At 47.4% G+C, this 14,118-nt stretch overlaps 1 protein-coding gene across 5 annotated transcripts in view; it reads right to left on the reverse strand.

The window, feature by feature from the left end:
* The window catches only part of VPS35L (VPS35 endosomal protein sorting factor like), a 115,800-nt gene that overhangs the window by 5,593 nt on the left and 96,089 nt on the right, over positions 1-14,118 (reverse strand). For all 5 annotated transcript variants that reach the window (XR_003235666.2, XM_026003204.2, XM_072753740.1 and 2 more), the window contains 2 exons: positions 7,712-7,877; positions 1,638-1,756 (listed from right to left, as the gene is read on the reverse strand). Coding sequence is in view for 4 of the 5 variants with exons in the window: in XM_026003204.2 (XP_025858989.1) it covers positions 1,638-1,756; positions 7,712-7,877 (285 nt within the window). In the remaining variant the exon portion in view is untranslated. The remainder of the gene's footprint in view (positions 1-1,637; positions 1,757-7,711; positions 7,878-14,118) is intronic.

Here is a 14,118-nt window from a genome sequence, read left to right on the forward strand (position 1 = left end):
TTACGTATGTCGTACAGGTGTACACCCACAGCTATACGATACTCTTGTGCATTTCTCGTGGGGAAGGGGGTAATAAACACAATGGTGGTATTTCATTTAGCCCCAGAATTGAGCATGAATTAAACTTAAAATCCAGTTTGATCTTATTGGGTCTTCAAAGGGTTTGATGGGGTGCGGATATAGGAACAAATCCAGGGAAGGGAAGAGATGGAGGCCTTGGGCTGGAAGGGGAAGGCTGGAAAGATACTGGGAAACAATCCAAAATCTGCCCCAGGTTTGTGAAAGGGGATTGAAGTAGGAGAGAATGGAGCCTGCCAGGACGAAATCAGGAATGAGCCATAAGGTTGTCTCTTGCCAAGTGGGAATGAAGAGCAAGACCCAGGGGAGCATGTAGAGGCAGAAACAAATTCAGGCACCAGCTGACCCACGGAAAGAATGCAGAGAAAGGTCAGGCGCCAGCTTTGACTCCTTAAGGCACAGCCAACCTCCATCCCCTTCCCAGAGGCCCCGACTACACAACAGCAATCAGTCTGAACACACCACCAGAGATAAGCCTAGGTCTGAACAACTAACCGCCTTGACCAACCCTGAGGCAGGGCCTCTGGGGTCCATCTGTCACCCACCTGTTTGGGCTGAAGCTACAAAAAAAGGGAAGCAGTAGTTGGCATAACTGGGGAAGAGAACTAAGTAGGTATGTAGACTGCACTAAATGGACATTAAGATTAATCATCTAACTATTTGGAGAATATGGAAAAACCGCTCTGAAAACATAAAAGATACAACATCTGACATCTCCATGTAATTTGTGCCTAAGAACATGGGTTTTAGAAGATGGCCTTGACCACATTTCATAGCTACCACCCGAGAATTGTCTCCCTACCCGTACTACGTAAAGGCACAGCTGTCCCCGCCTCACGAGTCTGTTGTGAGAATTAAGTGAAATGATAAACGCAGAGTCCTCAGTGCTACACTCACATATAACAAAGGCTAGAGAAACAACCTGCACCCTGGTGGGACGGTTACCACATGCCACTTCTTACAAGGGAAGCGGAAAAGCTTTGAACAGACCAATGCAGTGGTTCAAAGTTCGGGCTGGAGAATCAAGGTGGGGATCCTGTTCTATCACCAAAGGAAACCCAGGGCGGTGGAGAAACCTCTCTGAGCCTCAGTTTCCTTTTCTGTCCAGTGAGAATCAACACAGCACTTGCATCTCAGGCTGGTTGTGGGCATGAAAACTAAGGTGTGCAAAGCACAGGCAATTTATCCCGCAGGTATTGATCAAGCACCTGCTGTATGCTAGGCTCTTTTCAGGGTGTGGGGATGCTGTGATGAGTGACACATGAACCCCAGAGACAGGGAGGTCTCCAAGACTCACGTTGCAAGATGCCAACCCCCAGGGAGCTTACATTCTGGTGGGAGAGGCAAACCACTGAAACACACAGGACACTTCAGAGAGTGGCCAAATAGGAGCAAAACCCCTGGATGGAGCGCTCAGTAATCACTCTGCACATAAACACATTACCCACATGAACAAGTTTCCTTTCCAGAATGGACCAATGTCCAACCACCCCAGAAACTCGTGTGTTGAGAAAGAGCAGCAGCGGGGGGACGGGGAGGGGCAGACACAGGGCACCTACCTCATCCTTGGCCAAGGTTTTCAGATGCTCCAGGATCTGAGCCATCACCGTCTCACACAGCTTGTTGTTTTCAGCCAGGAACTTGGAGTCTCCCCCGTAGAGGCTGTCATTGGAGTCAACTGAGAGAACAAACCAGAGCAGTGAGCAAAATGGAGCCCATTATACAATCAGAAAAAGGAATGTATGGGGATCCCTGGGTGGCTCAGCGGTTTGGCGCCTGCCTTTGGCCCAGGGTGCGATCCTGGAGTCCTGGGATCGAGTCCCACGTCAGGCTCCCGACATGGAGCCTGCTTCTCCCTCCTCCTGTGTCTCTGCCTCTCTCTCTCTCTCCTATCATTCATTCATTCATTCATTCATTCATAAATAAATAAATAAATAAATAAATAAATAATCGTAAATCTTAAAAAAAAAAAAAGAAAAAGGAATGTAATTCTGATACATGTTAAAACATGGATGAATAGTGAACACTTTATAAGTGAAATACACCAGGCACAAAAGGAAAAATGCTGCATGATTCCTCTTGTACAGGGCACTAGAACAGGCACCTTTGTAGAAGGAAGCAGAGTGGAGGTCGTGCGGGCTAGGTAGGGGGAAGGAGAGGGAAGTCACTGTTTATTGGGTACAGAGTTGTTGGGATGATGAAAAAATTTTGGAAATGGGTACTGGTGATAGCTGCCCAACACTGAATATACTTGAGGAAGATGAATTATGCACTTAAAAATAATTAAAACGGTAAACTTTATCACTGTGCGTGTTACCAATTATTTAAAACTAAAAAAAAAAAAAAAAAACCCTCAGTATAAAAAGTCCATATCTTTGACTTGGGGAAACTACTCCAAGGTATTTAAGAAAATAATCCAATGGGGGTGGCTGGATGGCTCAGTCGGTTAAGCATCTCACTAGGTTTTGGCTCAGGTCATGATCTCCAGGTAGTGAAATCGAGCCTTGTATTGGGCTCCGCACTCAGCAGGGAGTCTGCCTGAGGATTTCTCCCCCTCTCCCTTTGCCCCTCCCCTCAGACACTCTCTCTCTTCCTAAAATAAATAAGCCTTAAAAAAAAAAAAAGAAAAATAAATGCTCTGTTACAGTATTAAATACTAGGAGGACAATAAAAATGTATGATCTATAGTTATTAACTACCATAGACTACACTATACTAGTATTACACTATATTATTAGTAAAATAATTACAAGATACTATTAAGTTTTAAAAATGACAAATTAATCAGAGAAGGACAAACCTTTTATGGTCTCATTCATTTGGGGAATATAAAAAATAGTGAAAGGGAATAAAGGGGAAAGGAGAAAAAATGAGTGGGAAATATCAGAAAGGGAGACAGAACATGAGAGACGACTCTAACTCTGGGAAACAAATAAGGGGTGGTGGAAGGGGAGGTGGGCAGGGGGGGACTGGGTGACAGGCACTGAGGGGGCACTTGATGGGATGAGCACTGGGTGTTATTCTATATGTTGGCAAATTGAACACCAATAAAAAATAAATTTATTAAAAAAAATAAGTGACAAATTTTTAAGTAAAATTTTAAGTGACAATTTTTAAGTGACAATTTTTAAAAAGTGACAAAAGTATCCATAGTAGAGCCCCGTGTGTGTCGTGTGTGTGTGTGTGTGTCACACAGGTATGTGTACATCTATATTTCCTAATTTATAGCTGCTTAAGAACCAATTTTAATTTCAAAAAATTTTATTTCATTATTTCCTGTCATCTGTCTTAAATCTTTTTTTTTCTTTTTTCTTTTTTTTTAAGATTTTATTTATTTAATCATGACAGAGAGAGAGAGAGAGGCAGAGGGAGAAGCAGGCTCCATGCAGGGAGCCCGATGTGGGACTCAATCCCAGGGCTCCAGGATCACACCTCAGGCTGAAGGTGGCGCCAAACTGCTCGGCCATCGGGGCTGCCCTGTCTTAAATCTTTCAGAGAGGGCACCTGAGTGGCTCGGTGTTTGAGTATCTGGCTTTGGCTCAGGTCATGACCCCGAGGTCCTGGGATCAAGTCCTGCATCAGGCTCCCTGCAGGGAGCCTGCTCCTCCTTCTGCCTGTGTCTCTCATGAATAAATAAGATCTTAAAAAAAAAAAGCCTTTGAGAGAATGGGACAGGTATAAGCACACACTAATTAACTGATAAAATACTATTTTAGAGATACTTTATGAACATTTCTAGTTGCTATCTCAAGAATAACAACTCCTGTTCTTTTTATTTTGAGAACTAGCAAGAGAAGCAGGGAGAGCAGGCCATTGAATAGCTTGCCTGTCTCCCCTAGAGACACCATTTTGCTACTTCTGTGCAAGCTCTCCCCTGCAGACCCCGCAACACACACATACAAACACATACACACGTGACCAGGTTTTCTGGCTGAACCATTTGTAAAAAGATTGCAGACACGGTACCTAAGAATAAGAACGGCGGCTCCCCGGCAGTCTCCTTGCCCCCCAGCTTCTCCATCCAGAGGTGATCTCTAATCCAGTTCTGAACGGCCCGTTTATGGGATGGTGTGTCAACTGAGAATGACAGCCATTCTCTTCAAGAATGTAAAACACTGGGATTCTGGTAAAGGAATGTAATGCGGCCGTTCAGCACCACCTGAGTTTGCAGGGCGGCAAAACTGCAGCTGGCGAAGGAATGTCTCACGTCCACTGCCGAGGACCAGAATAGTTCCTGGCAGAAATTCTCCGGCTTGCTCCGGGTTGGAATCTACTCTCTAGCTGATTAGCTCAGCCCTGGAAGAGAGAAGCTCTACGACCGCCCCTGGCCAACACACCCCAGGCTTCCTCCCCCGAGGGGCCAGGGCTGGGTTCGGAGCAGGCTGCTCACTTGCTCATGAGCACATGCACGCGCGCACACACACACCCTGCGCCTCCTGGCTGAGGGCCCGCTCTGCACCAGGTTCCACGCTAGGAGCTGGGGACCCATGGGGGGCAAGGCTGATTTGGTCTCTGCCTCACAGAGCTCACAGGATGTGGGATGAAGGTGGTACAAGGGGTCATGGGATCCTAAAATCTAGGCTTGGGATGGAACTCAGGAAAGAGCCAGATCAGGCTGCACTCGACAGGCTGAATTCACCAGATAACGTGGAAAAAGGGACTGGAGGGGTGGGGGGCAGTATGAGTCCTCCAGGCTAACACTTGCTGGTGATGGAGGGAGGAAAAGGTAAACTTGAGCCTGGAAGGAAGTTGGGTCAGACCAGTGTGTGCAGAGGCCCTGAGTCCAGCCGCAGCTCTCACCAGGGAGATAAATAACATCCCTGGCAAGTGGCCACTAAGAATAGCCCACAATCCCTGCATCTCTCTGCCCCTGGGATCATGACCCTCAATCCTCTAAGGGCCTGGCAGGTGGCGTGGAGGAGCCAACAGTCTACACTGGCTTCACGGGGGTGGGGTGGGGGATCCTGGGTTTTGGTCTTCCCCTTACATCTAAGCCATCCTCATATGAGGTGAACATTCAGCACACAGGAAGCTCTCCCTTCCACATCAGATGTGCCCCCTTTCTTGCATGCTCCATGAAAGCACTGGCATTCTTGCTCTAGGTGATTTCACAAGGCCATCTTAATAATCGAGAAAGTAGAAAAGGCATCCTCTGTAAATGCAAAGAAACTGTGACCCTAGTTTTTCAGAAGTTCTAACCTGTGTCAACACTAAAAGGTTGCCTAAAACAAGAAAGAGATGGGAAAATAAAGCCTCCTTCGGCCCCCTGGGGCTCCCTCCTGCTAAGACAATTGTCAGGTCACTATTGTGCACCCAGAGTAAACACAGCTGGGCCAAGAAAGGGGGAAAAAAAAAAAACCCTACTCATCTTTCCATTTTCTTCTCTAAAAGCTAGAAATCTAGACTCCTGCCTATCAAACATAGTCACGGCTCCCGTTGCTAACACCCTGGCTCCCCATCTGCCCTGACTGTATAGCTTAGAGGGTTAAATGAATCTGCTGGGGAAGAAGAGGGAGGAGAGGGCAGGACACAGGAGGGGGCTTGCCCCGCTAGCAGGGCCTGAGGTTTGCAGACGTACTTCCACGTCAGTGCCTGGTCCTCACAGGTCTCTCTACTATTAATTGCCCTCAATGAGCACTTGGCAAAAAAGAGGAAATAAAAATGCCAACAAATACAGGAAAAAGTACTCAATCACATTAGCTACCAAAGAAATGCAAATTACAGTCCTCAGAACAGCCGAAGTGAAAAAGACTGACCACAGGGAAAGAATAAAGAGAACCCTCCTTTATGCCTGGTGGGGGGTGTCAACTGGCCCAACCATTCTGGAAAACTGAGTATCTACCAGAGCTGAACAGAAGCAAATCCCACGAGCCACAAACTCCAGCTGCAGGCAGAGAGCCAACGTAAATGTACACCAGGAACATGCACTAGAGTGTTCACGGCCACACTCTGTATTATACAGCCATAACCAGACCACTGGATACATGAAAATGTCCATAAGGGAATGAAGGAATCTGGTATGGTCACAATGGAATATTATACGGCACCGCAGAAGGACGGACTTCAGCTACGCACAACACAGATGAAGCTCACGTGGAAAACACTGAGTAGAAGAAGCTAGACACCAAAGAAAGCACGCTGAGTGATTTCATTTATCATGAAAGTAAAAAAAAAAATGTACAAACTAATGCGTGATGCTGGATGTCAGGAAACAGGTGGTGCTAACTGGAAGTGGGCATGATCTAGGTGGGGGCTCCGTGGCTGTGTTCAAGGTATGAGGAGTCACTGAGCTTTACAGCTGATGGTATGTATATAATATGTTATACTTTAAAATGTTATTTTGTCATCAAGAGGGCAACATGACACATGCCCCACAGTTCTGGGTGCAAATTCTACTTCCACCGCAAACTGGCCACAGGACCTTGAGTCAAATACAGTGTCTCTGAGTCTTCCCTTGCTCGAATGTAACCTGGAGACACACGTGTCTGTCTTCTACTCTACAATGCCATAAGGGGTACAGGAGGAAGATCGCGGAGCCTGATGCCGTACCTGGCATGCAGGTGGAGCTCGAGTCATGGAAGCTGTCGTCATGGACATCAACCAGCCTCCCTGGTACATCTTAACTATTAGCCTCCAAATCCCAGCTAGAGGAAGTCTCTAGGAACCATAGCAGGAGGTCCTCCCTTAGCACTGCATTTTTTTTTATTTTTATTATTTATGATAGTCACAGAGAAAGAGAGAGAGGCAGAGACACAGGCAGAGGAAGAAGCAGGCTCCATGCACCAGGAGCCCGATGTGGGATTCAATCCCGGGTCTCCAGGATCGCGCCCTGGGCCAAAGGCAGGCGCCAAACCGCTGCGCCACCTAGGGATCCCAACACTGCATATTTTGATGAAATTTCAGCTTCCTGAAATTTCCAAGTGTAGAGACAGTTGCTTAAACCCTAAAGTATGTAATTACTCGCCAAAGCACTTTTAACAATAGGGCCATTTTTTTGGAAACCAATAATTAGAACTGAGGGTCTGACAAGCAGGTGGATGCTCGGGCTCAGCGGGCAGAGGTCTGGAACTGGGACTGTCTTGTGTTAGGTGATAGCAGAAGTCCGCTTTCAAATTCCTAGCAGCAAGCCCACAATGGCTGGTAGCATGTCGGGGAGGAAGGCCACCTCCTTCCTCCTGAGCATCTGAACTAGTAGTTCATGGAGTCTCAGCCTCACCTGAAGAAGGCTCTACCTACTTGGGTAGAGCCCACCTGACATTGTGATTAGGGGGCAGGCCCGGGATGAAGCTTGGCATGGATGTATTTAACCACCTTTCTAGGTTATTCTGTAGCACACCAGAGAGCCCAGATCCTAAAGAGTGCTTCTCTAAACGTGTCTGATTGTCAAGATGATTATGTCATAGACAAAATTCTTAGGCCTCTTCTTGGGGATCCTGATTGAGAAGGGGTAGGATGGCACTTAGGAATCTGCTCAGGTAATTCTTATTTGGGCACATTTAACAAGGCCCTGGATTAGAGATGTTCCTGGTGGGCAAGAAAACTAGAGGATTATGTGAAAGACAATGAAAAAATTTCACTGGACTTATATGAAATTCAAACTCGGTGTAGTGATGGTAGGAGGGGACCCTGCTACCTTTGTCTATGTGGTAGAGATAGGTCTCCTGGCTCATGGCGGATAGGAGGTGCAGGACGCAGGTGTAGATGCGGATTTTATCATCACCATTGTCCTCCCAGGTGTAGTCCTGGATCACGTTGAGAAGCTCACGAACAAGAAACAAGACTCCATGCTCAGGATGATCCTGGTGGAAAGGCAAAAAAGGATAAATAATCTTAGAGATAAAGCAGGAAGGGGGGAAAAAAAAAACAAAATCACCAAGACAGAAGCTCAGATCCCTCCCATTTGCAGCTGGAGAGGAATTAAAGTGCCAGCTACTATGCACTCATGAGCCTGGTTAAATAACACAGAGAAATCAGACAATGTTGTGAACCCCACCGATCAACATGCTGTAGTTGGGGGAAACAAGCTTTGAGAGCCTCCTTGGGTCCAAAGGATGAAGAGGCAAAGTCACCTGTCAGCTTAATGGCCTGTTTCCAAAATTACAGTCTCGTTCTCCTGTGTTTGTAGCAGTAAAAAGCCCTGCTCCTCCAACTACAAAAGCAAGATTGCGGTCTTGTAGCAGATGGAACAGCGGAAGCCTCCTACTTTGGGTGAGGACCCCCACCCCCCATGATCACTGTCACCACCAAAGGCACCAACTTTAAATATAGCATTGCTCTTTAGGGCGTTCAGTGACATTAACAGCTAAATTGAGGATGTTCTTTTGGGAGAGGAAAAACCCAAGAGACACTCAAGGGTTTAGGATGGTGTTTCTCAGATGCTGACATGAACCGAAGAAGCGTGTTGGATGCCACAGAGCTGGCTGCTTAGTTCACAGCTGGCAGGCTACCTGCAATTCTGCGGCTCTCCTGAACACACTCCATAGACCTCTACCACCAGGAGTGAGTGCCCCATCGCCTTGCTGACCTGGTGGCTACACCTTTATGGTTCCCAGGACCAGGTGGAACCCTCAGAGTCCTGCCAGGACACAGCGGGCACACTTAAAATGGTTAAATGAGGATGGTTCCAGGAAGGATTATTTATAAAGATGTGGGCAGTGTGAAGGGAACTAGAGAGGAAAGGTGAGGCACCCAGAGTCTTGCTACAGCAGGGAGCCGCTACCACCCTCGGGCTGAAAAGCCCACGGTGGGAAGGGGCATTATTGGCAAGTGCAAGACCTGCAGTTAGAGAAGGCCACCTAGCAGGAGCTGGAGCCTTGGGAAGAACAAAGCCATTGCCAAACCATGGCCCAGTGAAGGGGGGTGGGGGAAGGGCAGTAAACAGCTCAAACTTGTTCTCCCGCCTTCCCATCTGGTGGTCCCTGCTGGTGGCTGACCCAGTTGGAGACCAGAAGGAAGCCAGCCCAGGTGACGCAGTCCCCAGGGGCCTGTCTCCCACACAGATTTTGATGGAAGGGCAGAGGATACTACAGCCAGGAGCTCATGTGCTGAGGAGCTCTGGCCTCCCGGCCCTGCTGTTCCCTTGGACTGGAATCTTCATCTGCAAGACCTGGCCAGACGGGCTCCTCGACAGCCTCTAGATCCCATCTTACATGCTAGCTCCTCATTAAGACGTTCCCTGATCATCCATCCAGAGCCTTCTACACCCCCTCCCCCAGGCTCTCTCACAAATCAGCCTTGTTTTCTCAGAGCAGTTCTGAAGTGACTTTACTCCTTCAATGAACTACTCGACATATCTCTTTCTTGGTTTACACTGATCTCTCTTTCATCCTAGCCCACAACCTCCAGGAGGACAGGTACTTCGTCTGTTGTAATTGCCAATTCACAGCCAGGACTGCCCAGGGGAACACAATGTGAACGGTGGCCTGTCCCTGGTTCTAGGACAGTGCTGGGCCCCCGGCAAGCGCTCAGTAAATAATGTTGAATGGATTACGGTCTGAACACCTGCGTACCAGGCGCTATCGTGGCTACAAAGACAAATAATAGCTAGCTTTTATGGTAGCTTTCCTATGTTCCAGAAAGATACCATTTTGACCACGCCCCAATTTCACAGATAGCAGATGAGCTGCAGAGAGGTTAACGGGCCCGGTGGAAAACTGCTGGTACATGGAGGGAGTGGGGCCTGAGTTCTGGCAGGCTGGCTCCAGAGCACAGATTCCTGTTAAGACTATACTGATACTGCCTCTCTCTGACTTTATGGAGCTGGCTAACGGGGGAAAGCCAGACATGTGAGCCAGATCTTTTGAATACCAGCATGGAGTATGAGAAATACTATAACCAAGATGGGTAGGAAATCACCACCACTAATCCAATGTGTGTATATACAGCAGTAACACTTGCAGTGGTGAGAAGGAGGGCGGAGGGGTGTGAGAGGTTCTGCAGAACTGTTAACATCTACAGGAATTTCTGCTTGGGTATCTGCAAGAAAGAGGACACATGATGCTCTAAAATCTGAATGCCCCAGACTAGAGTCATCCACATTGTCCATGCTGTGGTCTGCCTTCCATTTACACGGCCGCTCTCAGCTGGCAACTTACTCCTGCCTTTCTTTGCTACCAGCTGTTTCTAACTGGGCTATTTTGTTCTGCTATGTGGATGTACAAAAATATTTTTAATTTAAGGATCTGCTTTGGAAAGAAACAACATTCTGAATGGTCCAGTAACAATTTCAACGGCATTGTCGTAACCGTAGTGGGAGCCTATTCAGCACACCTTCACAGAGGTGGGAGAAGGGGTAATGGAGACAAGAAGGTTTGTAGTAAGCCATTTCCATGAGTTTTTGGTCAGAATTGAAGAGATTATTTCCAACATTCTGTACCAGGAAAAATTTTTCCATATGATATCCATGCTTCAGTGGTTGTAACATTTTTAAAATTGTACTTTGATGCTTTAGTGCCAGCAACTGAAGCAAGGCAAACACAGATTTATTTTAAAAAGGGGGGGGGGGGAGGAGGAGGAAGAAGAAGAAGAAAGAAGAAAGAAGAAAGAAGAAGAAGAAGAAATTGTACTTTGATGCTTTAGTGCCAGCAACTGAAGCAAGGCAAACACAGATTAAAAAAAAAAAAAAGGAGGAGGAGGAGGAGAAGAAGAAGGAGGAGGAGGAGGAGGAGGAAGAAGGAAGAAGGAAGGAGGAAGAAGAAGAAAGAAAAAAAGGGGCACCTGGGCGTCTGAGTCACTTAAGTGTCCAACTCTTGATCTTGGCTCAGGCCATGATCTCAGGGTCCTGGGATGGAGCCCTGTGTCCTGCTCCAGCAGGGAGTCTGCTTCAGGATTCTCTCTCTCCCTCTACTCCTTCCCCACCCTCTCTTTCTCTAAAATAAATCTTTTTTTTTTTCAAAGACATTTTTTATTTAAGAGAGAGGGGGGGTGCATGCACAGCTGGGGGGAGCTGCAGAGGGAGAGGGAGAGGGAGAAGCAGACACCCGGCTGAGCAGGGAGCCTGACACAGAGCTCAATACCAGGACTCTCAGATCATGACCTGAAGTGAAGGCAGATGTTTAGCTAACTGAGCCACCCAGGTGCCCCAATAAATAAATGAAGGAAGAGGAGGAGGAGGAAGAAGAGAAGGAGGACGAAGAAGAGGACGAAGAAGAAGATGAAGACGAAGAAGACGACGAAGAAGAGGATGACAAGACGGCGAAGAAGACGACAAAGACGATGATGAAGACGAAGAAGACGACAACGAAGAAGAAGAAAGGTCCTAGATTCAGGTGGCAATGCAAAATAGGGGAAGTTCCCCCCCACCCTCGCCACCCCCCCAGCCCCGGCATCCCTGCCAAGGCTGCCTCCCTGACAGAGCAAAGCCGTGCTTATGAGGCAGCTCTCAAGGAGCATATGGGGGTTCCACCCTCCGTCACAGCTGGACACACAGGGGACCCGGCTTCCACTGTTCGCAATATCCCTTTGGGTCCCTGGTTCTGGTCTGCAGGAATCCCTCTATTAAATGTCATTCCTTGGCAGAAGGAATACTCTAGAAATGACTAACTTTCCAGAAGCGCCAAGATGACACTGAGCACAGACACCCTGGCTCTGAATTCTGTCTTGGCCTCTTACTAGCTGGTGACCCTGGGTAGGCCACCTCACCGCTCTGTGCCAGGGTCAGCGTCTGTGAAATGAGGGTAGTAACGCACTCATTTGGATATTTGTGACCTGCTGGCTGGCTCACCGTAAGGGGTATGTACGTGCTGATGATAAATAATAAAAGTCCTTTAGAAAAGGAGTCAGGACACGGGGTGGGGTGAGGCGTGGTGCTGAGAAGAGAGACGGGAAAGAGGGACACGGGGGAGGGGGGCATGGAATGGGAGGTCATGATTAGCATGGGGATGCGAAGCTCTCAGGAGCCAACTCCTGCCTGTCTAACGGGCTCAAAAGCCTTGTGTCCCTCAGCACCCCAGGCACAAGTCAGCCAGGCTCTCTTCTGGTCCCTCCAAGGCACAGTGTGCCTTCCCACCTGAACACCTTTACCTATGCTGCGCCCTTGACCCAGAATGCCCTGTCGTCCTCCCCACCACCCCCAGACTCATGCACTGCCCTTAATTACCAGTCTTCCTTCCTGTGGATCTCAGGGAACTTCCCTGACCCACTTCCCTTCAAAACTGGGCTCTCGGGGGATCCCTGGGTGGCTCAGCGGTTTGGCACCTGCCTTTGGCCCAGGGATCAAGTCCCACATCGGGCTCCTGGCATGGAGCCTGCTTCTCCCTCTGCCTGTGTCTCTGCCCCCCCCCTCTCTCATAAATAAATAAATAAATCTTAAAAAAAAAAAATTGGGCTCTCAGAAGTCCCTGTAGTTCTTTGTGGGACTTTATACAACTGTAGTTAAGTGGGTATTTATTTGCTTATGCTTAGTGTCTTCGTGAGTAGAGGACACACTTCTCCGGTTCACTTATGAATTCCCAGATCCACAAGTATTTACAGCTCACTCGGCACTTGGGCCCCATGTCATGCTTACAGCTGGACCTCTTCACAAGGGTAAGAAGTAGAAAAAGACATTTCTGGACACCTGCTGTGTCCTAGGTGGTGAGTGCCAGAAAACTGATGGTAATAACATTTCCATTGCCTATAAATTTCAACTGAAGCAAAAGCAGGCCTCTAAAGTGGTAACACTGAACCTGTTCAATCAAGGCTACGTGTCCTTCCTACAAATGTTAAGAGAAATGCATTAGTTCAATTATATAGAGAAGTCCATCTGCAGCCCACCAAGAGGCTAACCGAGGCCAGCACCACAGCAGAAGCCTTCAAAATGCTACCAAACTGGCACTGTTTGCCTAAGAGAGGGCTGGCCTGGGGAAAGGTTTAGTTCTGCATTTATAAGTATGAATTAAGTGGGCCAGGTAGTTTATGTAGTCTAAAATGACTTCAATTTTTTTTTCTCGCCAAATAAAATGAATCATAGCCTCTTAAAAGCCTTGAACACGGCTGGTGGGGATGCAAAATGGTACAGCCACTCTGGAAAACAGAATGGGGGGGTTCTTCGAAAAATTAAAAATAGAGCTACCCTAGGAACCAGCAATCCCACCTCTGGGTACTTATCCAAAGAACTGAAATCAGGATTTCAAAGAGGTATTAGTATTCTCATGCTCCTTGCGGCCCTATTCATAGTAGCCAAGATGTGGAGATATCCTAAATTCCCAATGATGCATGAATAAAGGAAATGTGATATATAACAGATTAATATTCAGCCTTAAAAAAAGGAAGTGTTGTCATTTATGTTGTCAAATATGACAACATGGAGGAACCTTGGAGGCCATTAAGTTGAATAAGCCAATGACAGAGACACAAATACAGCACGATTCTGCTTATGTTAAGGCCATCTGAAAGAGAAGTTCAACGAGCCTAACAGTGGGATGTGACTGCCAGGGGCTGGGGGAGGAGGAAATGTGGAGTTACTCATAATGGGCTTCACGTTTCAATTAAGCAATTAAGCAAGACGAAGGAGTGCTAGAGATCTGCCGTACGACACTGTCCCGGTACTCAGCAATACCACATCATATACTTAAAAATGTATTAGAAGGGTAGATCTACGTTTTAAATGTCTTTACAATGATAAAATTGAATTTTAAAAAATGGAACAATGTAAATGGTGACAATTAAAGATAGGATCTGAAGCAGGTAAAAGTAGGATATGGGAGTTGTCTTCATGCTCACTCTACTCACAACAGACGTGTCTCATGTGCGGCCCATCCTATGGCCTGTGAGCCTCCTCAGCACGCTGCCTTGGTGGTTCAAGATAAACATCTCCTGGCACCTCAGAGCCTGCCAGTAGTTAGCTATATCCCACAGGGGGGACAGAGTCCTGCTAAGGCTCAACCTTGAGTAGACAAAGTGCACTGTAAGTGTCTGAGGCTCACATGGTGCAGGACAGGTTCTGGAACAGCAAGGACCTGGGTTTAGATCCCGGCTCTGCTGCTCACTAGCTGTGGGTTGACTTAAGTGGAAAAGGCACAGTGACTCCTACCTTGCAGGGCTTGGGGGAGGAGTCTGAGA

This window comes from Vulpes vulpes, chromosome 3, assembly GCF_048418805.1.
Source record: "Vulpes vulpes isolate BD-2025 chromosome 3, VulVul3, whole genome shotgun sequence".
NCBI classification, from domain to species: Eukaryota; Metazoa; Chordata; class Mammalia; order Carnivora; family Canidae; genus Vulpes; species Vulpes vulpes.